Source organism: Pezoporus flaviventris, unplaced genomic scaffold, assembly GCF_033815535.1.
Source record: "Pezoporus flaviventris isolate CSIRO_AGI_PZ_B2104156 unplaced genomic scaffold, CSIRO_AGI_Pfla_v1 ptg000001l, whole genome shotgun sequence".
NCBI classification, from domain to species: Eukaryota; Metazoa; Chordata; class Aves; order Psittaciformes; family Psittacidae; genus Pezoporus; species Pezoporus flaviventris.
The window spans coordinates 40,950,646-40,976,753 of NW_026892549.1; the positions used below are offsets into that span (position 1 = coordinate 40,950,646).

The following is a 26,108-nucleotide window of genomic DNA, read 5'->3' on the forward strand; positions in this document are numbered from 1 at the left end:
TTCAAAAAAAGACTGGAGAACTCACAGCTTCCAAACTTTCCAGATTCAGTTTCTGGAAGAAAAAAAAAAATAAACCAGCCCAAACAAATGAAAATCAGATTATCGGATTATTTTCTAAACAGATGTGTTTCAGGCTGTTAAAGGAAAGCAACTATAGAACGCAGATGTGCGCAGAATTAAATGCATATTATCCTACAGAGGCGCTATACATGGAAAATCACTATTTGCTGGCATCTGCAAGAATTATCTTCAAACTCTAAGGAACAAATGAAATTTGCAAGACATTTCAGATCTCCAGGACATCTCAGAAGCCTGTGAAAAAATGCTCTGCATTTAACCAACAACAGGGTTATTTTATGCCAAGCGTTCATATTAAACACTTTTTAATATAACACTTTGTACATGGTTTTCAAATTCATACTTTCATGAAGAACAAGTCAACCAAAACATCCTGCATTAGTCTCCAATTTTAGTGATTATTTGAACTCAAAAGCGAGAAGGTGGTTTAAATAAAATCTTATGGATGATACGTAAATATACATGTGTGCACACATGCGTACATTCACACATGCACATGTGTGTGATGGAAACCAAACCTGAAAATAAGAGACAATTAACAGATGCCCAAAGGGGTTGCAGATTAACAGTTAACAATTAACAGTTGCCCAGAGAGGTGGTAGATGCAGCATCCCTGGAGAAATTCAAGGCTAGGCTGGATGTGGTTCTGATGTAGTTGAAGATGTCCCTGCTCATTGCAGGGGGTTGGACTAAATGACCTTTGAAGGTCCCTTCCAACCCAAACTGTTCTATGATTCCATGCTTATATCATCAGATGCCTGTATTATATTAATGATTTTCCCTTCTCCTAAAATAAATAAAAGCAAAAGCTACACGGAGGAAAAAAACTCAATACATCAAAGATAGAATCTAGGCTTCAGGTATTATATATGAAGTTTGTACCATCATCTGTAGGAATTCAGGATAACACCAATTCACTTATAAATAAATGCTGCCTATTACGCATTTGACCGCTAAAAGGTTAAACTACTAAATCTTTACCAGACATTTATTACAGATAGAGACACAAAACATGCATATGTTGTGTTGACATGTGCCTCTCTTATCAAAGAGCATCATTTATTTAAAATAATTGAAACAATAATTAGAAGCTACATGGAAGACTAAGTAAATTGTATGAAAACACAGGGTAGCTGCTAATGCCAGCAGCTCCAACAGCCCCGTGGTACAAGCCTGGCTGCTTTCAACACACTCAATTCATTAACACCAGAGAAAAGCCAGAAATGAAGGGAAATGCCGACCATCTGCTCAATCCAGATGCAAGAGAACACGCATCTTACCTCCAAAGCTATTTATCAGCGAAAAACTGAGACGAGATGGGTTTAATCCTCTAACTGCAGATCTAAAAGATTATGCGGCATCATATTATCAAAGTAAAACTGAACTATGTTCATTTGAATGGGAAGAAAACTTTGCCACTTTTTCTCACCTTTAACATCTCTTGATATAAAACAATTCTAAATAAAACAGATAACCTAGCTATGACAAATACTATTTAAAGAAATGCATGCACACAAGCAGTTGACAACAAAATCCTCATTCTTCTTCTGCTATGTCTGAAATACGGTTAACTGATTTAACCAGCAATGAGATTTAATTGAAGCACGTAAGTTCCCAGAAAGTCATCGTCTTCGTACATTTTATTTCCTTGCAATACCATGCCCATTATAAAACAAAATCTATGGCCCCTGTGCTGTATAAAGAAACGAGTAATTGCTTACCTTGAAGTTATGAATCTTCTCGTATTTTGGAATATGTTCATTTTCTTTCAGAGTTGCTCTTCTGACAAGCGACGTCAACTGTGAATAAGCAAAGAGTTTAAGAGGTTGCCAGATTGTCACGGGCGACTTCTGAGCACCCAGTTTCATCCCCAGGGCTGCGAGCAGGAAGTCTTGCTGGCGGCTCTCCTGCTTGGCTCTGTGCACCGCGGACCGGCTCGCTTTGTGCCCGGGCCAGGATTCCCTGGATGGCATGGTGGGGTGGCTGAAGGAGGCACAGCCCCCCGGACCGCTGCGTGTGTCTGTCGGTCTGGCGCTCAAACACCGGGCAGCACCATGACGGGCACCCAACCTGCGGGGACGGGTGGCGCGGCCGTGCGCGGGCACTGCTTCACGGCGCGGCTTAATGGGGCGACGCGACGCGAAGCGGGATCCCCGCCGACCGTAGCGCAGGACTGCCGGCGGGGGGGGGCGGTGCGTGCGGCAGCGACAGGCAGCGGCGGGAGGGGTGCGCAGAGCTCGGCCTCTCCCTCCATCGAGGGAGACCTCCGCGCCCTCCTCCCGCCCCGCTGCCCGTTACCGGGAGGGTGGGAGCGCGGCTCCGCGCGGAGCGACACGGCGCGGCACCGCCCCCCCGCCTGCCGTGCAGCCAATGGAGCCCCGGAGAGGCGGGAGCGCGGCTCCGCCCCGCCCCGGCAGCAGCGAGCGGCCGGTACCGGCGCAAAGGGCATCGCTGCGCCCCTGCGGAGCGCGGCCGTCAGGGCATTCTCGGATGTACAGTGACAGCAGCCGCGGGTGACGCGGCAGGAGCCGGCTGTCCCCGGCCTCCGCCGGACTGACAGAGGTTGGGCACTAGGAAGTAGGGCCGGCAGCAGCTCTGTGTGGATGTTCACCGCTCGTCCCTTTAAATGACATCTTTCAATGCTTTCTGTATAAAAAGAGGCTTGTCAAACTCACATCATGTAACAGGCTCTTCTAGTAAGGATGTGAACGCAAGTGCCACCACCCAAAGTTCATTGCACCACCCCTTCCACCAAAGGCCTTGCCCCCGATTGCTGTGGTGCCCCTCTGTATGAATTAACAAACACCAGCAGGAGGTGAATGACACATATTCTCGCATTGGATGTAATTGATGATGAAATGTACACAGGACAGTCTGGTCCTCACCAGCCCTCATGCGAACCAAAGGAAACAATGTTTCACGCAGCCATTAAAGCCTTGAACTCCTCACAGAGCCAAAGTACCACAGGGGCCCAGAGGGCTAGGACAGCCCATGCCGTACCCACCCAGAGCTGGTCAATGGGGCCGCCCAGCTCCAGGGCTTTTCACTCCCATTCTGACAGCTATGAGGGGACACACCACGATGGCGGCTTGCCTCCCACCCGTTTTCTCCTAGTGCTCTCCAAGCATTTGTGAACGGTCTTTGTCAGACAGAGCAAAAATGGACCTTTGATCTTACTGCAGCTGTGATTTACACCGTGGGGCTGTCTGCCATCCTGAGGTTTAGGGGGTGAGAAGGTCCTTCCTTGTGCACAGCCTGCCCTACCCAAGTGCAGCCTGCCTTCTGCTGCTACACACTGCAGCACCACAACCGCTCTCCCTTCTGCAGCAAAGGTATTTTTATCTCTCATGAGTCAGTAACAACCAAAGACAAGCAGAGTTTGTCACAGGATTCTGGGTGGAATTGGTATGTATTTTGCAGCTGGATCACAGCATTACTGTTTAGCTCAATCCTGCCAATGCAGCTGACTGTAACACTCATGGTGAGCCCCTCCTCCATTCCCTTGCATGGCCTCCAGTACCTTCTCTACAGGCTTTAAAAATCTGCTGGGTTTCAGCACAGGGTCAGGTTGCCGAGATTAAGGATCAACATATGTGCTTCACCACCACTAATCTGCAGTGCAAGTTAATAGCTAATAATCGAAACACTGGATGTAGATTATACAGGATGAAGCTGTTGGGCATTAGTGGCTCATACGGGGGCCTTAGGAACACCTGGCTCAGTTCCCAGTTTCAATACCAACGGAAGGCTGGTTGATCCATCCTATTAAGAAATACTTTTCCAATGGCTACCTTAACCTGCCTGTCTTGCTTTTAAATGCTCATTTCTATTGTAGGTGAATAAATGCTCCTCTGGCATTTTTTTGAACATCCTTTTAAGTGTAACACTCCATGGCAAGAGGAGATAAAAAACTGAGGTGAGGAGTAAGAGAAGACAAAAACTGACCACCTTATTTATGTGAGGTGTAAGAATAGTAGGGACTCGGGAGGGGGAAACAGACAGGCTTTTGAGCTCATTCTCTCCTTTCTAGCTAAAGCCACTTCATACTTTCACTTCCAAGAACTACATCACGTAAAAGTCCTCACGGAACAAGGTGGACCTAAACCTAACACACACGAGTCATTCTCTTAAAACAGTGTGACAACAGGCTCAGGAAGCAAACTGTGGAGTTCTGGAAGTGTTACATGCTTCCTTGGAAACCCGAATTCCTCTTATATTTTAAAAGGGAAAAATTAATCACCAAAGCTTCATATTAGTAAATAAACTCTTTGAAAATCAAATTTATTAGAAATAAGTAACCCAGAGACTTTCAAGAGTACATTTACTATCAGAATCAACCATTATTGTTTTGTGTAATTCCACTTAAGAAGCAAGATAAAGCATTCTGAGTTTTCATTTCAGTTGTTGGTAAAGCATGTACTCATTTTTTGACATTCCTTAATTGTCAGCTTTCTTCTTCCTAATTCTGACAAAATGATTTATTTTCAATGGCACTTTAGAGTCACATTAGTAGAAACCGATCTCTGGATCCTGGAAAATTAAATCTTTAGAATGTCAATAAAAAGGTAAACAAAACTACCCAACAGGGAAAGGTCCTATCTCATGGCTGTAATTTTGGAATGCTTTATAATCTGGAAAGTAGTTATAAGATTATGAATTTTAAATCTAATGTTACTTTGTGTTACAGTAATCTAACTCAGACTGCTTATTGGTTTTACATAAATCAGCTTCCTACTGTTCTGTGCAAAATGTTTTCTGCTGTTTACAAATATAGGAATACTGGGCTCACCTACGCTTACAGCCCCTCACACGTGCTATATGCACTAGAGTTCTGCACACCAGAAACATAGACTGAAAGTTAAAACCATAAAGCTAGCAACTGAAAAATTATGAAAAATATATGTTTATCTATTTCCTACATATATTTCCCCAACATAAAGTAGTGTTGTAATGAAGTCATACAACCGATGTCAGGCAGTTGACAAAGTTCTGTAATGCATACCCTCATTCTTCTGCCATTGCCTAACTCTGGGAGTTTGGCATTGGAAGCTAGTGCTCTTCTTAACACAGCCCACTCACTTTTTGGAAACCAAAATGAAGAATGAAATCTATGTTGTACACATCTTCCTGACCACAGTTTGGGTCATTAGGCAGGTTCGTATCTTTAGCTTAACCAGTACGTGAGATAATAAAGTAAGAGAGAGCAAGCCACTGTAGCTAGGTAGCCCTAGTCATTGCACAGATGAGTCACCATCCCTGAGCAAACAAATGAAGTCATGGACCTGGAGGTTCACCTCAATCCTGCAGGAATCTGCTCTCTCCAGATGCGCTCTCCAGCTCCAGGTGCTCTATGCTGTCTCTCTATTCCCAGCCTGCAAGCATGCAGTTCCTGCTCTTTTTCTTACATCTTTGCCTGGCTCTTGATTCAACGCCTACTCTCCACTAATGGCTCCTGCACTACCACCTCCTAGCAAAGTCTTTTCTCCACAGCCATTTCATTTTCCAACAGTTACCTTTGTAACTTGCTCTGTCTGAAGTCTGCCTTAACAGGGACAATTACTAGATACTGCCTGCTACATACTGGGTGAAAAAGAGTTAGAAATCTGGGGAGGAAAGACTCATCCCTTCTACTTTCCTAAATCTTGATATTACTTATTAATTGTTTGTGACAGGCATTTGCAATCATTGCATGTCCAGGGAGCAATAAGCTGTGCAGACTCCAGGAGGAAGGAAACTGCAGGACTGTCTTTTTTAAATTTAATTTGAGATTGTGATTTCACGGGGTCGAGGTGAACTGAAAATGGAATGACTGGAAGTAATAGCCGAGCAAGCTCTCAGCAGAGCACGCAACCAGAGCAGCGTCTCAGTCCTGTATGTTTTAGTGACTTAAGCACTAAAGAACTAAACCCAGCCACATGACAATGTTTGAACCAAGACATCTGTTTAGTGGCTCTACATTGTACATATGGACTAAAGGGGGGGGGGAAAAATAAAGAAAGAAAAAGGGTAACCTGCTATTTCAAAAGTCCTCATTTGTTCTAAAACCTCAACCATAAGAGTGGTTCAGCCTAGGTCCTACTGCGACTCCACTTTCCTTACTTGCCCCTGGGGTCATCCTTCAGGGTGCAGAAGAAACAACTGTTTTCTTAAAGCACTATTTGCTCTCAGTGTTAGCTGGATAATGTATGCGTATCTTCTGATACTAATCCCACAGTCAGTAAGTCTTATTATGAATACTCCACAGAATTGATTTTAAAGTCATCCACGGTTTGCAGCAGATTTCAATTAGTCACCCTCTGAAAGACACATTATGTAAGTTTAATCCAGTCACACAATTCAGCCAACATCAGACAAATTATCTCCCTAAAAAGACAGATCAATGCATTCCCATTTGTTGAGTAATATACTAAAACTAACCCAGAAAAAAAAAAACAGGAAAATTCAAGTTGGGTTAAGCTCACAAGTCCTAAAATGCCCGGATCAGACTTGATCAGATCTCCTGAAGCGACATGCATTTCTGGTACAATGGAGTGTTTAGTTTCGTGGCTACCGGTCTTCTCTCTCAAACACAGTATTGTGTTTTCCTCAGCCTCAGGTATGTATGTGCAGTACACAGCAGGCTTTTCATTCTTATATGGTATATTCATGTTATTATGACTAAATATGCCTTTATTGTTTCAGACTTTATATGCAATAAGATTCCTTCCCTCTAAGGAATGTATGGTAATAATAATATTAACCAGCAGTTATATTGCATGCATTTTTTTTAAATATCAAAGACGATGCCTTATTGTACATATATCCCAAGAAACAAGGTATTTGGTTTGCTATGCAGTTAGCCACTGGATATTTTGTGGTGTTCTGTTTCACTGTATAGCTAATGTCGCCAAATGTATATGCTCAGAAAATCCTTCCTTGCCTGAACACTTTATGAGCATATTTTATGGGCTTAGTACAACATTTTCAAAAGCTAATCAGTCAGATTGTGAAACTGAGCCCAATTTCCTCAACGCTGTTCTTGGTGGAAGCTTTTTCCATGCTAAATATAATTTTTCCAGTCATATCTTTCACAGAATTGTTCCAAGGGGGAAGAGGAGCCCAAAATTTTACTTTTTATTGAAAAGTGGTGATAAGCTGTTTTTCATTTAATTTTCTTCACTTGTAGACGTGCTAATGCCAGGCATAGCCTCTGCCCACAGACACATGGCGTGAGCAGAGGGTAGGAATGCTTTTAAAAGAGAAGTTCAACCTGAATGCTGGCGTCTCAGAAGCTGGATGGGAAGGACCATCACATAGTCTTGGCCACCAGAGCAAGACAACTTCTGCTGTCATTCCAGCACAGCCACATTTACCTGGCACCTGGACAGCATCAGTCTCCCACAGTGCTCAAAGTATACTGGGATACTCAGGCAACACACAACCCCGCTTTGAGTCCACAGCTACCCACACAGTTGGGGTTTAAGACATGGCTGAATGACGAAAAATTACTGCTGAGAAAGTTCCGGGTTTTGCAACAAAATTTTCCACATGGACTTCTAACGAAATCTGACCTTCCTCTCTCCCCATCCCTCCCCAGTGAAATACTTACTGCAACACCTAACAAAATGGCTATTTTTATTTCTGATAAAAGTGTATGTGATTTCCACATCAGGTAATGAAAAATTTTTATATCTAGAATCCAAAAAGAAGTTTTTAAAAAAACTTTTAATTAAAACCTGAATTAATCAAATTCAGCCAAAGCATTTGTTTGGTTTGAAATATGATTGTTAAATTAAAAACAATAAACAAACTAAACCAAAGTTTAAATTATGGAAAAAATATTGCCCAATAAAGTTGCTAGAAATTACTGCATAAAAAGTAAGTTCATTTGGTACTGTATTGTGCAATACAGTTAGAGTATATTAGCATTATTTGGGAAGATTTTATGGTCGCACTGATGTGCTTACCAGAAATACCCTGAAGTACCCATGTCTTCCTAACAAGGGTGCATATCCATAAAAAGGGAGAGAGCGAGATTTTGGAGGAAGCCAAGAAAAGATGTTTCTGTGTAGCTTTAGTTCTGTAACCTACTGGTCACTGCAGCTGATTCAGATCTAGGTCAGCTGGCTTATTTTGTTCCTAGTGGCACGCTCCCGGCGGTTACCAATATGGGTCTTTGGAAATGACAATTTGAAACTGCACTGGCAAAAAGCATCCACTGTGACTATTCCCCTCTTTCAACAACTGACAAGACAAAACCAATGTTTGCTGTTCTGGATAGCGGCACAAAAGCAAGGCCTTTTTCAGTGGCTAACACAACACACTTCTTCCCTTAGGGAGGAGGCTGTTCTGGTACATAACTATGGATCTACCCGTGGCAAAAATAAACCAGAAATTCCACAGTACCTCCAGTAACTGGTTCTGATTTTGGTCTGGTTCTGGAGGACTTTGCTAACATTGAGCAACTTAGCTTTTAGCGAGGTCAGCAACTGGCCTGCTGTGTCCACTCAAGAAGGGGGCTAATTCTAGGGATTCACTTCACACTTCATGGGTACAAATACCACCCACATACAGGGGTGTATATGGCACACAAACATGTGCACAGGCAGAGACGTGTATATCATAATCCATAATGGTGCTAGGCTGGGATTTATAAGCAATAGCTATGACTTCGTATATGCTGTATTAATACACTTCCTCACAGGGTTGTGCTCTCAGTGAGGCAGCGCAATCCTGCCCCACTCCCAGGGCTAGGGTACCCAGAAAGCCAAGAAACAAACTCTTTTCACTCCTAACTCTGTGGCAAGGAAGGCAGGTCCCCATGACCATGAGGCTTATGTATCAGCCTCAGCAATTTTCTCCTTGCTTTCAGCAGCTCATTACCACAACCCTGTTCTTTTCTCAGGTGAACAAGCTACCTTAAGAGGAGATCAACCCCAGCCAAACATGGTAAGTACAGAAGGGGACCAAGAGCTGGTAAAGCACAGAAGACAGCACCTCTCTGCCACAGGAGGCTGGCAGCACCAATGTTTGTGCAAGACAGTTCATGAGGAAGGAGAGAAGCACTACAAAACACCTGAATTTGTCTCCAGTAAATGCAGATAAAGCCTGTCCTTTACTGCTTTGGTTTCAGTCCTTTCCATCAACCCTTCTGTCCTTCATAGCTTTGGTTTTGGTCCATCCTATCTTTCTCTCCTCCTGCCAGGAGCCTGGGCCATGGAGGTGGTAAGCTAAACTGTGAGTTAAAGCAGCCACCTGTGCCAGGTACTGCTCTCCTTAGGAAAGGTAGAAGCAGAGGGACTGGGAGGACTGCTCACATTACATTTTGGCTAGAGAGGTTTGTCTTGCAGCTATGAGACCTATGGGAAGAGGAGCTGATGGTGCAAGTTACTCTGCCTGAGGGAACAACCGTCACACTGGCCAGGAACACGCAAAGGCTGCTCCTCAGCATCTTCTCCAGCTCGCTCCCATTTAGTCAGCATTTTCTATTTCAGCTATCAGCAACACATTTTCTCCCCTTCCCTTTGTCTGTGTCATGTCTCCTTGCTGGCCTGCAGGGAGCTGTGCCGCTGTCACCGAGGCACAACTGATATTGATTGCAGAGAGGGGTCACTCCAGCAAAAGCCTCTTGACTAGGGACACATGAAGACTTTAAAAGTTATTTATAAATGCCACAAGACAGCGTGCTCTATAGGAGTGATAACAGTCAAAATGCAATGCAAATTAGCAGCTGCATGAATTCCACTCTTTTGGCAAATGCTCTTTGTTACTAATATACTACATTTAAGCAACATGAGAGAAAACAGGCTGTTAGACTAATCTGAAACCACTAGGGACACGCAATAGTTTATTTCTTATCTGACCCATATGATTATAAGGATTTCCTCAAATAAAAGGAAAAATAAAAATTAAAAAATGAAGAAAAAAGGAAAAGAGAGAAGGCACATCAAAAAGTACTGTACCCTATGATGAGGAACCTTACCTGTCTCCTAGCAAGGAAATGTTGACAGTGGCCAAACTTTATGAAATAAAGAATTTACAATGCTTCCTTTATGATATCCATTTAAGAATAATATTAATAAAAGCAGTTTTTACAATAAAACTCTACATCTTTTTGTAACTGAAAATGTTTACACTTAGAGATAATGACAATCATGTAATCCACGAGGCCCTTCTATTATTCTATTTATTAGGTTTTTTCCCACTTATTCCTCATGGAATAGAAGATTTGGCTACTGGTATAACATAGGCAAGTGGTATGGAAATTTCTTCTGATGTCTCATTAATATTTTCTTACCTGATATATAATACTCACTTCACATTAGTCTTGTCTGGCAGCCTAATATTAGCCTTTTTTGTTCTACGCAGTAATTCAATTTAAAGTAATTCAATGTATGTTATAATTGAAAACTGCAGCTCATTAATTTCTAAGCACTCTGTATTTCAGACTACACCTGCTCCTTTGGCACATCCTCTACTTTGAATCCATCCACTCCTTCCTGAGTAAGCTATGTTGCTATGATACATCTGCTGTCACAGTTTCTTTCTTAAACATACTTTTAGTTCATAATCATAGCATAAATAAGACTAAGAGTGTAAAGTCTCCTAAAGCCTTCCTTAATTATCGTTTGATTCAACCCCATGAATCAAGGTGAAATCCATTTTTAACCTGAAGGAATACTAGGGCTGTGACATGGACATACAGCATCCTTGCAAAGTTTATAATGGTGAAACCTGCTTATAGACCACCTCACTGCAGAAAAGTTACGGAATGGGGTAACCCCCAGTGCCTATCAGCACTCCTTGCAGACCCTGATTACTGGTTTTCTAGGTACATGTGTGTCCATGGGCATAGCTGCACCACTGCTGTGGATCAGGGCCTACACTAATTTTATACAATGCAATTAGGCAGACTTGGAAAATGAGGTAGGCTGATCATCCTTCAAATGAGTCTCTCATGTGGGCTCCTGCTACCCTTGCATATATCTCTATTTAAATCAGGACTGATTTGAAACCTGCAATGAAGGAGACCAGAGTGGAATTGGCAGTGGAATTATATTCTGCTCCTAAAGTCAAATTACCAGTTATTATCAAATTACCAGTTTACTGCCATCCATAAAATCTAATCCATGATCACATTCTCAGAAAAGGCTCATTTTAATTGTTGACCAGCATTCTATTTCTCTCATTTCTCCTTTTCCACATATGGTTCATCTCTCCTATTTTTATACCCTCTACGCTTCCTAATTAACATTTAAAAATGCCTGTGTCATCAAAATTTTCATATAAGGGCAGGAAGCATCCCGTTTCCCTGGAGAAAGCCATAATTGTTACAGGTTCTTACTTGAGAGGGCACTCAAGAAACTGTCATCTCAAATGGTCAAGCCCAGCATCTTTCAAGCAGATTTAAATAATGTCTTGATTTGAAAACTAAGTAATTGTGAATAATTCAAAATTGGGCTGGCAAAGCAACTCCCCATCATAAACTTGGTCTACACAGACTATTTACCTTCTGGAGCAGAAGCAGGCACTGGCATGTAGACAGGTTATACAGCTTCTGCTACACAGGAGGGACTTTGGGGTTTGTTTTTCATCTTTTGTTTGGTTTGATTTTCGGGGTTTTGGTTTTTTTGTTCGCTTTTTTTCACCACCAAGTCTGCAGTTTCTTGCAACATAATGTTTAGTTGATGTCTGTTTTCAGTTGAAATACTCTAGTCCTAGGTTCCAATCAAGTAACTCAAAGATCTGATATTTGGGACGTCAGAAGCATATGATCTGCGGACAGCAGCTTTTATTTTGAGTATAGGGATCATAAAAGCTGAAAGACTAAGTTTGGGGTATAGTTCTATTTCTTAAATTCATTGGCAATGAATAACATTATTGACAATGAACAAAATGTTGACCTGCACTAATGCTACAAGGCAACATTTTATTTGTACTGCCACCATCAAATAGCACTTTAAGTGACACTGCTCATCAGATTTCTAACACTGAGGTTGTTCAAATTTTCAACAATAAAAAAAAACCCAGAGAATTAACCCATAAAAAAAATTATCCAGTAAGCTCCCAGCATTATCGATTTGTTGAGCAGTGAATCTGCCTTACAAACTTCAGTGTGACCAAGGTGACTGGCAGCTTCCAGGCACCAGGCTGCAGTGCTGTGACAAATGCTAGCAGGGATTTGGAGGCTAGAGTGAATGAGAAGCTGTCACTTAAGAGACTGAGCACTTCAAATTCTGTAAAAGGTAACAACACAGGATGACTTCTGCAATTTTTGTACATTTGTATTAAACACATCATTACTCTAATCATCAGTCAATTCACAGAAATGCCAGAATGCAAATGTAATTCACTATCACATTAACTTTGGCAAATGCCTCAAGACTTTTCCAGCAATGTAAAAGCATCAGAAATCTTCAGCCAATAAACTATTTGATACATGATATAAACCATAGAGCTTTTAAAACGTTTCATCATTACATGCAAAATGGAAATTGGGAATACAGGATTTGTATTTCCACGGTATTCCTCTACTCTGCTATCAGGAAGGGGAAAAGCTGCCTGCCTCTAAGTGCTACGAATCTACTTAACAAGTTGGAAATCATTAAAAAACAATTACTAAATCACATACACATATGACTAAGGTTTAATAGAGGACTTGACACTTTGTGATACTAGCTCTAATATTCGTTAGGCAAACTATTTCAAAATGCCTTAGCTCTCACCAAATGCAATAATCCCCACTAAAAAGCAATATTGCCTAAATACATTACAATATGAACTTCACTATTAGAAACACATCATCCTGTAGTTATCTCAGAAGTTGTATGGATGCAGGGAATATTAATACTAAGATGACAGGGATTAGAACAACCACTGTTCATCATTTGAGAATCAGGATTTTTCAGCATGATGATTCTTGCCTTGCTTAAACATTAGGACTGTAGGAACAGTGAATGCCAGAAGCAACACTGTTTCTAACTGCTGATGCCATGCAGAAAAAAAAGGTTAAATATGGAAAAGTTTAATGTTCTAAAAGTTAATGATCAAAAGAAGACTTTGCAAAACTGTCAAGAGTTGCTGTCTTCGCTGATGACGAGTGTGACAGGTTTGAAGTAATAAGAGCAAGCGGTTTATTGAGCTCAGTAACAAACCTGCTCTCCTTACTTTGTTCAAATGCAAAAAAGAAAAACATTCAGCTAGGGACTAAGTATGAGAAGTTCTATCTGAAAATATCTTATTTTCTTGTGAAAGATTAAAAGGAAAAAAACAAGGGCTAGAACAGATCAGCTTCTGCAGCATCAACCATAGGATAAATGGTTGGGGTTTTTTCTTTCACAGCCTAATACTTCATATAGGAACCTCTATTTCTGTTTCTGCTACCACTTCTAAAACAAGCATTTAACTTTTTATGGGTCTTAAGGGTTCAGTAACCTCTTATGAATGGGCAATTATTAGTGGAGCAGATGTGCGTGCCTGTTAGGGGATTCTTTAACCAAATGGGGGGCAGCACACCAGACCGCCACAGCTTCGTGTCCTTTCCTTCTTTGTACAGAAGCCAAATGACATGTATTTGTACTTGTGAGCATGTAAACAGTGACCAATCTAAAATGCCTCTGCCCTTCTCGTCTAAACAAAACCCACCACATGGCCCCACTGCAAATGGTAAGGCAAAAAAGGAGCTTTTATGAATAATACTAGAGGCAAGAGGAGAAAATCTCTGGTAGTCAGACTCTCAGCACAGATTTACACACGCTACACAAAGTACAGAGGGTATAAAACACAAGATATGTTGGATATTAGTTCACAGCCAAAGGTGCTACCAACCCCACTTCCCAAAGCCCCAGCTTTATCTTGGGCCTCTCATGTTCAACTGCTGACCAGACCTGACCCTGCCTGGTTTATGAGATTAGACACAATCGTAGCCCAAGGTGATTATCACCAGCTATACAGTGTCACATTATAAAGTCTAAGGGAGGTAAGAAACTTGTAAATAACAAAATTATCCTTTTATAGGGCTCTTAATTCAACAGTCCAGTCTGTTTCCTGTAGAAGTGATTAGTAATAGAAAATAATTAGGAGATGCCAGATGGGAGGAGGAGTTAAAAAAAAAAGGCCCAAACCTCACACAGCTAAAGAAAGAGAACAACAAACGAGGGAGCTGCCAGCTAGCAACCCACTGAAGTCCTTCGTTGTCCAGGACATTCATTGCATAAGCAACAAATGACAACCACACGCCTGCTTTAGAGACTGCCCTGAAAGAACCACCTTCTCCTTTTTGTGGCCACTGCATGGGTTATTCAGTTGTGAGAAGGCATAAAAAGTCAAGGGAAACCACAGGGTTTGTTTTCTTCCCTAAAGAAGGTTATAATTTCCTTTACATATCGCTGTGAGGCTTCCCCCCTGTACATCCAGGCACCCTTTTTGGAATTCCTAAGCAGGGAAGGTAGGCCCATAGGGAAGGTAAGCAGCAGGCTCCTACAGCGTGTTAGGGCTGAAGCCATGACAGCTCCCCATTGCTCATCAGGAGTTGAACTGGACTTATGTATTTCTGAATCCTATCTAACTAAGGTTTACTAAGATGGGAAAACTCTTTCTCCCCCCTGAAGAGTGCCCAAAGAAAGTTATCTTCTTTGGCATTTCAAGAGCTAAGGGAGATTCCTTCCTCTCTCTGTGATCCTTCTTGAGCTAGTCTGCCCCAGTTAAAAAGGAAGAAAACTTCTGCCAGTACAGCTAAGAGAAGTCAAGGCTATACAGTACTATTTGTAGGGCATTAAAAATGTCACCAGATCAAATCAATAAGCATTAGAAACCCCAAAAAGAGCTGCTGGTGAGGGCTTCACACTGACTTACCACACAATATGGAGAAACACAGGAAAAGAATAATAGCTTGTTCACTGCTAATAGTTTCATTTTATCAGTAACAACACAACCAGTACTCTTCAGATTTAGTTGCACAGCAACTGCACTGCTTTACAGCCTTTGTAGCAGTTATGTTAGTTATATTTACTCATTTTACAAAAGCTTGATCAGGCACTGAGGGCATACTCTACCCACATGTCTGCTGAGTGTGGGGGAGGGTACACTGATTTCATATGGCAGCTGCCTGTCTCAGTGTAATTAGGCACTGGCCTTTCTGAAGACTGTATCTTTGTGTATATATCTCACATGCCAGATCGTAAGAGCCACATGTATGTGAAAAAGCAAAAAGTAATGTGAAAAGTCATCTCAGAGAGGAAACAAATGATCTGTACTCATGCCTTTGCAGGTTGAAGGAGGTGATCCTGCCCCTCTACTCTGCTCTCGTGAGACCTCACTTGGAGTATCGTGTGCAGTTCTGGTGTCCTCAACATAAAAAGGACATGGAATTGTTGGAACAAGCCCAGAGGAGGGCCACGAGGATGATCAGGGGACTGGAGCACCTCCTGTATGAAGACAGGCTGAGGAAGTTGGGGCTATTCAGCCTGGAGAAGAAAAGGCTGCGTGGAGACCTCATAGCAGCCTTCCAGTATCTGAAGGGGGCCTGTAAGGTCTCCAAAGAAGGACTCTTCATTAGGGACTGTAGTGATAGGACAAGGGGTAATGGGTTAAAACTTAAACAGGGGAAGTTTAGATTGGATATAAGGAGGAAGTTCTTTACTGTGAGGGTGGTGAGGCACTGGAATGGGTTGCCCAGGGAAGCTGTGAATGCTCCATCCCTGGCAGTGTTTAAGGCCAGGCTGGACAGAGCCTTGGGTGGCATGGTTTAGTGTGAGGTGTCCCTGCCCATGGCAGGGGTTGGAACTGGATGATCTTAAGGTCCTTTCCAACCCAAACCATTCTATGATTCTGTGACTAAAGGCTGAAGCAGGATGCTGATTCTCAACTGTGCTTACCTGCGAAAGGGATGAAGCCCCTCTGCAGAAGTAGCATCTTGATGGGAGGCATGGTGTGCATTTGAAATGCAACCTGACCTAAGATACTCCTCACTGTCAGAAGGTTGTGGAGCCTTATTTGTTTTGAATTTTATAACACTAGACCAGCGATCAGGTTACCAACATAAGCACATGACTTTCACTTCACATTAATCCCACACACCACACATTGTGTAAGCATTACATTAATGTGCTTTGAAAGCACAAGCACGCACAGAGGCAGACAGGCAAGGTCCTGTGAGGCTAACTGGAATCAGCTGGGATGACATTTGTAACCTATGGGAACTAGTAGAGCACAGCTGAGCATTGACCAGAGCTGGCAAGGAAAGAAGAAGGAATTTTCCCTGGAAAAACCAAAAGAGCTAAGGAACCATCTTTAGCACTGGAGCTGAGCTACAGGTCCAGTTAGAGACCCTTAAGAAACAATCCTAGCTTGCTAATTTATCCTTTAAAAGCATGAGATACTGGTAAGAGAGAAACTAGATAATCTGTGACCTGGGGATTAAATTAGCAAAGTTTATGCTTCATTTGCAAGCTCTCAATCTTAAAGCAAGATCATTTTATACAACCTTTTTAGTGTATCAATTTTATTGGCACATTGAACATAAATAAGGACTTAGGTTACTTTTGGTGATTATGAGTCTGAAAAAGCACCCTGCAGTTGAGAAAAGAATTTTCTTTGTGCTGATGTCTGCACGCTGGACAGCACGTTCTCCTTTCTTGGGTCTTAATAAACAGTTAAAAACAGCTATGCTCATAAAGAGGCATCATAACCATTTGCAGCCTTAGTTTGAACTGTATATGCCATATATAATGACATATGGCACTAGATCCATACCACCATAAATGCTAACGCACAGAAGGGGAAGATGAGGAAGAGTGAGGCTGGGTCAATCACTGCAGAGTATGATGTTGCCAGTGTGCTGGAGTAGCTACCTAAAAAATAGGCTTGTATTACATCCTGCTAAAAACTTTCTTGGTATTGACAAAATTGTCTGTGGTTTGAAGTCTCTGCTGAAAGATGGGCTAAACCCAGAAGAAATAAATAGAAGTTTTTGCCTTCCAGAGTTATGTTTTATTTATAAATTACATTAAACTTACAGAGTGATTGTCATGGACACCCGCGCAGGGACTGGAAAGGAACATTTGTGAGAAAAGGGTTGACAATCTCCTCAAGTTAACTCATGGGATTCTTCAGTGCTCCATCTCCTGCCTCTTTAAACTTACTTTAAGGTACGCATTTATTAGTTGTTCTTTTAAGAACATTATTGCTTTGTCACTACCCTTGTTGTAGATACGGCTTAATACATTACACACCCGTCTTTTCTCATGAAATTAAGTTAATTCATGTAAATGGAAATATTTTAAAAAAAATCCATCATCAAGATTGCTTCAAAGCACACTTTCCTCCCTGATTATTAAGACTACTTTTTAGTTCCTGTCAGTTCCAGCATTGGCACTGCTGGGCATCAAGTAGTGCTGTTTAAAGCTGTCTTCCTCCATCACAGACCTTGCTAAGGGGACTTATGCTCCACTGATAGACAAATGTAAGTTCTTCAGCTACATTTTCCAATGTCCTTTCACTAAAGATAAAATAAACCTTAGTAAAGGAAGGTTTTAAGCAGATCTTACTAACAGATTTGACTGAGAGCAGAAGTAGAACAGTAGTCGTGTCATTAATGAAAATATCAGTGCCAGTTCAAGGTTGGAAAGTGACACTGGTCCCTCTGCAAACACCCGTAAGTATGACCCTTGATTTTGTATGTGGAGGCTGTTATGAATCCATTAGAAATGTACACAGAGATTGCAATTAACTTTTTGATCTGAATTATCTTCGGAGGCAGGCTTAAAAACATGCTTCCTACTAAAATGACACAGGTTTACATTTCCAGATCTCCTGGCACAGGATTGCAGGCAGTCAGCCTTCATCACTGTGGAGGAAAAAAATGGTATCGCCACCGAGGTCATTAAAAATAGAACGGAAGAGTGCTTTTATAGGGTGACTGCTGCCACAAAACTCTCAATTCTTTCCATCTGTAGGAACTGAGCTGTTTGTCTGGAAGGGGTCTTTAACTGATTTCCAGCCACTGAAGTTTTTTGAAGCATTTATCGCCAAAGTAAGCATGAATAAAAGTGACTCAGTTCCTATCCTACCATTAACCTCAGCATTTCATTCCGAAACATGCGATAACACATAACTAATTATTTCATTTTCTCATAACAAACACTAAATCTCAAATAAATTGCTCATACAAATTTTTACATTAATATCTCAAAAGCATGTCAAAATAAAAATATCACATTTTGCAGGGCTTTCAAGGACTTTGATATATGTATCTAGGGATTTATTAACTTCTGAGAGCTACCAGTTTTATAAGGTATTTAACTGAATCAAATAATCTGCTCCAAGGCCATAATTACCTTTGAGAGTGGAGAATGTTCACAGATCCATCAGTATTCAAGGCACAGGAAGAACAGCAAATCTTGTGATACTGGGTATTATTTCCATTTCCACGCTAGGCCATACAGAGTGAATCCACATGGGAAGCGCCTCTTTCAAATGAACCTTAGCCCTCTCTTAAAACACAGACAACGACGACTGCACAATTGTGTTCTGAACAATCTGCAGACTGTTTGGGGAACCAGCGTTACCTTTTTAAACACAGCAGCTAAAATATCTGTTCAGAGCATTCAAGCATGACAAGCACTCTCCTGTTTTCAGTCTCCGCTCCTCCAGTTATCTCTATCAATTCTTTCATAGGTTATGAAAATCATAAATCATTAAACAGGAATTTTAATTTTTAATATATACTTGTAAATGGTAAGCAGTTATATTCCTTCTTATAATCAGTGAAGCACATGCTGTGCAGTGGATTATATTCTCATGCTTTTGCTAATAAAAACCTCATCTTCCACCACAATATGGTCTCTTTCAGGACTCAAGGGTACTGTGATTTGTGTCCTACAACCCTTATCTAATGATTGCATAATTTTTGTCTTTTCATCTTTTAGCGTCTTTAAATCCTTCCCCTTTACTAAGGCTCATTTTTAATGTATTGCATATGACAAGTCACCCAGCACATGCTGAATTCTTCTATAAATTAACCACTGAAAAGAGTAGGGAACAAATAAAGCATTATTAGTGCATGCTGGGAGGCCTGTAACACAAATCTGTGGTGTTACCTGCTACTGCCCCACACCAATTTAAGGCTAGGTGAAGTGCCCGTTAATATTTCATCTTCAGATTTGAGGTGTGTTCTCTGGCTGCCCCATTTCCTCCACTTAATTTTACGGCAGAAAGCAAAACCACATTCCCACCAGCTCCTCCCCAGTCAGAGCCTGTCTCTCCTCTCCATCTTATGAAGGGTTTATCTTTCATTCGCCACCCACACAAGGTTGGGCAACAGTCATAGGCACAAAGTTTAGATTTGGATCTGAACAGCCTCAGAGTCTGCAAATCTGAGAATATATTTTGGCTCAGGATGATCAACATTCAAGACCCAGACTTCTTCCTCCCTTTACAGAGGAGAAAACATGTGGTGTAGAGAGAAGCTGTGGAGCTACAGTATAAAACTGATAAAGCTGCATTAACTGCCAAATACTGTATCCTGCAGAAATATTCACCCACACCACGGGGCTAATGGGCTAATGTTGTAGTACACAGATTTTGCTGCAATCCTTTTTTCTCATTGGATTTTGGAAAATTTTCTTTGCATTCTTTCTTAGAATTGTCAGTATTGATTCAGAGATATTGTCTTTATATTGGACAACAAGAATCACTCTGCCATCCCTCCCACCAAAGAAGAAGAAAAGCTACTTGACCTATTTATAAATATCCTATAAGAAGACTTCCTTATATCATGGTTAAATGATTTGTAATATGTTAAATACTACATTAGTATTAAGTCATCAAGTAAATATCAATAAGAAGCAAGACCCTGCACAAATAGGGTAAAATTACCTTCTGAACAATCCAGTAGATAATACGTACATTTTTCTTATTTCATTATTATAATTTTTACCAGAGAAATCTTATAAACTACATGAGATTGAGAATTCCATTGAGTGAAGATGTAATGTCTCCTGTGTATCCTCATTGCTAGCAAAATCAGCCACCAGATGTGATTCAGTCCCCTGCCTGCACAGTCCTCCAGCCAGTCAGCCATGTTCACCCCATTGAACTTGAAACAGCTCTCCCAGGCTGTCAAGGTGACAGCATTAGTGGCTGTGCAAGCAGTTCAGTCTCCCAGACTCTGGAAAGCCCTCTAAGGTCTCCTCTTCCCAACACTCACCCTTACGCTGCACATATCCACCACCTGCTCTGAGGTTTGGTGAGACCACCACCATCTCTCCCCTTTCCCTTGTTTCCCACATCCTGTGACTTACAGAGGAGGGAAAAAGGATTTGGCAGGCCTTAGCTGGATACTGGGGCTTGTTCCAAATGCTGTGGTTGATACTGTAATGGGTGTTGGTCATGGGGTTGAATGCCTTATTTTCCTTCGAGATTTGCTAGGTGAAGCAGCACTTGGGACTCGCTGTGTCATCTTCCAGCAAAGACCCTGAGAGCGTAAAGGCAGCAAAGATGTCATCTCTGTGCCTCCCCACAGTAAAAAAGATGACATTGTGCCTTCCCCATGAAGCCACGGATAGTAATCCCAACTCGATAATGACTTGAAAATTAAACCGAAATCTTCAATATCCCCACCAGTATTTCTTTTCTCAAAAAGATCTGATAACAGTGAAGACCCATACTTTAAGCTAAGATGGGTGCTTCATCTTTCAGCAAATTCAGTGCAGGATGACAAACTCTCTGGAGAAGGATTTGAAGCACCAAAGCTATGGGCTTCCTCTCTCCGTGGACTCTCTATGGAGCTTAGTTTCACTGTAACAGTCGTATTTGTTGGCAACTGTCAGTCAGACCTTTCACCTCCTCAAGAAAAACTGAAATCAGAAGCATATTTCTGATTGGAAGGACAAACAGATGATCCTAACTAAGCTTAGCATTTCTTCTAAGCAGTAGAAGCATATTAGGTACTCCTAACGTCATTCTGAAGTTTGTGAAATAGAGGAGCATATCAGACGATTACACACGCATTAACACCTACACACATGTAAAAATACACTTTAAAAAGACTTCAAATGTCAACTTTTCAATAAAAAAAGTATTTAGTTTAACATGATGGAACTCACATTACGTTTTTAAGTTTAGTCTTTGTCGCAAAAATGAAGCTTTTTTGTCTGCCTGACACATTCCCAACCTCTTTAATATTTCTGTGTTCACCCATTCTAAGATTTCTTTGTTGTTTGTTTTTCTTTTATAACCCAGGATGCAGTTAGTTCTCAGCTGATACTGCAACTTTCTGAAGAGAGCAATCCTTCTTCATAAGTCTGGCTGAGGCCAAAAATAGCTCTGTCAGCTTTTGACAGGCTGAACTCAGCCAAGTGAAATGTTTTAACATTTTATCAACTTAATGAACAGGCTTATTTATAATGTGGACAACTTTACTGTCATTGTATGCAGACTGCTGAGGAGATTGTGGAATGCATTTGTCTGGCGAATGACGAATATATAAAGAAACGTAATTTTTGACCAAGGGGGCAGTTTTCTCATACACTGTAAATAATTTTGAGATGAAGTATTTTTAGCCTGTTTGAAATAAAGAAGTGGCTTAATGGTAACATCTATAATTGTGAAAATACCTGAAAAAGGAACTTCACAATAATAAATAACTAACCTTCAAAACATTTAAATTTGCAATATGCAAAAATTACCATAAAAAATCTATAAACAGTTTAAATATCACTATTAATGCAATACTGGAAATAAATAGGTAGACTAAATATCTACAGATACCTTTAACACTTTATAGTAGATGGGGGAGGGTTAAAAGTACAAAATAAAAAGTCTAACAGAAAAAAAGAGCGTTGGTTAACAATTGCTTACCCTCTTTTCTGCTACCTCATCCTCTCCTGTAGACTCTTTGCCATCATGTTCATCTCTCAGGCTTGGCATATGTTTTTTGTGTGCTGGCTCTCTGTTTAAAGTTGTATATCCTACGTGTTCATAAATAGGATTTATTGTCATCTTGGCAATGTATTCAGCTGCTTTCGTTTCAATATAAAGAGTAATCAATCCATCTGTCACCAGGTCATGGATGGACTCAAAACGTTTCTCCCCAACAAAGTGCTTTCCATCGTAGTAGAGTCTGAAGTTTCTGGTTTGACTTCCAAATCTGCCTCAATGAAATGGGAAAGTTGTTTTTTTTAAAGAACAGTAAGCAGAATAAAGAAGAGTAAGCAAGCCTTTGCAAACAATAAAAAACACTTTATCACTTCAAGCTGTGACTATGCTCTGTGTCTGCTCCAGTTGAGAATGAAAAACTCAACTACTACTTAGCACAGATAGGAAGGAGAGATCAACGACTGCAGATAGACAGCCAAAACAGTGTCTGTCCCAGAAGGAGCTGTTTGTTCTCTTATTCTTTTAGCCTTTCCATTATCCCATGGAAAAACTGAAAATTACTTCACACTCTTTATGGCTTTATTTAGCACTTTACTACTGCATCACCATAGTCAATTTGCTTGGCTTTGATATGAAGAGTTCTCATAATAGAGTCCTCTTCTATTACAGTTGATCAATGCAGAGTTTTGATGCTGTCTCGGCCTTCTGCACCCCTGCTTGCTTGCAGGAAGAGGCCATTCAGGGTTCAGCTGAGCTGCAGTGCCAACAATTACACTGAAGCAGAACCGCTGCCAGAACTGGAGCAGCACAGGACAAAATGGCACAAGGGCAAGCATTCTTTATTCCTGGCCAAAGGCCAAGGACTAACTCTTCAAGCTTTGTACAAAAGTCCTTCTGTTTTATGCTTGTTAAGTCCTGAGCTTCAAGCAAATCTTTGTAACGTATAGGATATATAACGTGAAAGCTACCTGACGCTAACCACTCTGCAGTCGGGGTGGAATAGGATTTCAGCACAGGCTCTTAGCAACCAAAAGAACACCAGTTTTACCTGAATATTAGCATATTTTCAAAAAACTGTACTTAGAATGTGCAACAATTTTCTGCTGAAAAGCAATCTAAATGTGTGAAAGTACACTAGTGTTTGCGCTTGGCAACAGCCAACGCGTTTCCTTCAGAGAAGATGGAGGCAAGAAGCTGTTTTGACAGCTCACTCCAGTGTCATTCCTTGGTCAGACAGCAGGAAGGGTGGCTGCTTGGGGTACTGGCCCCCTTGGGAGGTCAGATCTCCCAAATAAATATTAAAAAACTGATTTGAAACCATGGATTGCTTTCATTTTACAATCAAATGCTTCATAGGAGATGTTAAGGAGCAAAGTAAATATTGGTGCTTTTGCTGAAGTGGCTCCTTTCTGGTGGGACCTTGCCAAACAAGGGGAATCATCATTTTAGACTTTGCCTCAGGTGAAATATTGCACTCTTCTTGTAAATATGGGCAAACCCACTTGTTCTGCGATGTGTGTTTTTTTTTCTTGTGTTCTGAATCAAAATGCCAAACCTTCCCATGCCCCTATCAATAATCTGACAGTGACTGTAACTTCAGAAGCTGCTATTTTTATGTGACACTGAATGTCAGGGGGCTCTCAGGAATCTGCGTCTTGTTCAGTAAGAAAAGAGGACACGGGTAGGAACTACCTAGGCATTTTACTAGAAATTAAATGTTACTTCTGTGCATATTTTTATGCCACATAAACTATAAGTTCACTGAATCAAACTGAAAAGCAAGAAATTACAACACGACATAAAGAAATACATTTTTACCGAATACTTATTTCATCCCAAGATGCAGTTCTCAGTGAATACACATCATTCAGAAAGTAGAAAGATAATGTCCTAAGTTACAGCAGAAGGGGCAGGAACATATTTAGGCTCATTCTTGAGAGCATTGCTCTATTCAGCGTAGTATGTGGCAAACAAGCTTCAACCATGAGATGTGCTCCTTGCATATTCTCAGCTATCACAGAAGTCAACATGAACAAAGAGTGCCCAGCACTTTGCAGTGCCAAAGTGATCAACCTTCACTGTCTTCTGCTCAAGCCAGTGGGAATGAAGCACATAGAGTACACACAAGCCCTGTGACATTAAAATTTGCAGGAGAGCCAAATAAGTTTGAAGGTGAAGAACAATGGGCCTTAAATGACAATATGCAATAAAGTAATTTTTATTAAGAGATGTAGCAGGGGAACTGCTGCTCTAATCAGTAACAAACTCTCCGACAGTACTTATAGCAGAGTTTTGAACAAGCTGAAGGTGACTTATTGCTCTTAGCTTTCTAGAAGAGAAAGTATTACACTAATCTTATCAAGAGAAGATAAGGCACAGAAAAGCTTCTCAGGGCCTATTAGTCAGTACACATGGTGTCTTGATTTTAGTAACATCCTTCAGAGTCTAAAACAAAGTTCTGAGGAGCAAGATGGCCAAATGCAAAGAACAAGTTTTTAAAGTACTAAACCTCTTCCCATCAGGGTCAGTAGGTGCATGGTTCTACCCAGCTATGCTTTACTGAGCAGCCCCTATGCTGCACATTTGTTCAGACTGCTGTAGATAAAGCAAGTATTTGAGAGATACTACAAGGAATAGGATTTCCAGAAGTACATAATCTTTATCTGACTGCTCCTGACCCACATTTCAGCATGAGTATCTCACAGACAACGTTCCACAGGTTTAATTCTTCAACAGCATCCCGCCACCTCTCTCATAAACCTCACAGACATATTGAAACATTCTCCTGTACATATCTGGGGAACTGCACATCAATTTCTTTTGGCATTCAAAGGTTCATTCAACTTTCTTGGTTTAAACTACATATGGGAAATCTACCTATTACCAATTAAAGAAAGGTATTTAAACAAAGAAGTTACGCTGCATCAGTGTGATAACCACTTGGAAAAGGTGCTTGTGTATCAGCTGCAAAAGGATAATATTGAATGGGTCTACCTTCACCTGATTCCCATTTGTTCCAAATCAAAATTTTTCCCTCTATTCTTTTTTTATTGGATACGGTGTGGGGAATTGCATTGTTTTCCAAACAGAATCCTATTAGCAACAAGGAGGAAAAAAACCCCACAAATCTCCAACAAATCAATGAAGCATCAATCTCTTACAAAGTCTGTAGCATCTATGTCTCAGAATCCTGTCTTCTTTCAAACTCATTTACTTTACTGACTACACAATGATACTATTTTGATCAAATTATAATATAAATGCAAACATAAACATTCAATTGCAAACGATCAATTAAATTTCAACCTTCAGTCCCTTCAGTCTTACTTAAAACTACAGTTTAAATTTTTCCATAAGCAAGAATATTTCCTTATGCTTACTTTCAATAACATTGCTGCAGCCTGGTTAATTATACATCACCGTGGCAACTAAGTAGAGCCAAGATTTTGTATTTCAGCTTCCTGATGGTATCTTCCTAAGGCAAGTGCTAATACCAGCTGTTTTTTGTTTAAGAAATAGAAAGCAGGATACAGTTAATGTATGTTCTCTTTTGGTTTAAACAGGCGAACGTTAGATGTTTTTCCAAGCAAAAGAAATGGACCTCTGACATGTCAAATAGTCTCATTGTGTCCACTGTGCATTTGTTTGCAAGCAGCCCGACTACAGATAAAAGACTTCTTTTATTCAAAGTTGTCTGAAAAGCAATCACTCTGTCAAGTCCCTTTGGGTGCCAGTAGGGCAGAGTGGATAACAACGTGGGAAAGCGTATTAAGTGGTAGAGCAAATGTGGCTAGTAATAAAGGATTGAGGAGTTGAATTAGGTATAGCATGAGAAAGACAGGCTTCAGACTCAGCCACCTACTCTGTATGCGGCATTCACTAATGAAACAAAAGAAAGAAGTGAAGGACCAAGAGCCCGTCCTCACTTTCTTACCATCTAAGATGGATTTTAAAGTCCACATACAGAATTGTACAGTAGTTATTCACCTCTTTTACAGCATATTTTATGATGAGAAGAGTATCCAGACAAAAACATTACTTAAAATGTGCAGCTGCAACCAGAACACAAAGTTAGCACCCTTTGGGGCTACTCATGTCCTTGTTAAGTTTCAAGCAACTTCATACACTGAACTGAGAAATTTTAAGTTCTTTACATGAGTGTGAAAGTCACTTGG

At 40.9% G+C, this 26,108-nt stretch overlaps 1 protein-coding gene across 2 annotated transcripts in view; it reads right to left on the reverse strand.

Moving 5' to 3' along the window:
• CHN1 (chimerin 1) overlaps positions 1-26,108 on the reverse strand; it is a 103,614-nt gene that overhangs the window by 31,289 nt on the left and 46,217 nt on the right. The window contains exons 7-8 of one of the 2 annotated variants that reach the window (XM_061454037.1): positions 21,916-22,204; positions 1,800-1,877 (exon numbers count right to left, since the gene is read on the reverse strand). In XM_061454037.1, coding sequence (XP_061310021.1) covers positions 1,800-1,877; positions 21,916-22,204 — 367 coding nt within the window. The remainder of the gene's footprint in view (positions 1-1,799; positions 1,878-21,915; positions 22,205-26,108) is intronic. The other variant, XM_061454045.1, reaches the window with a different exon arrangement.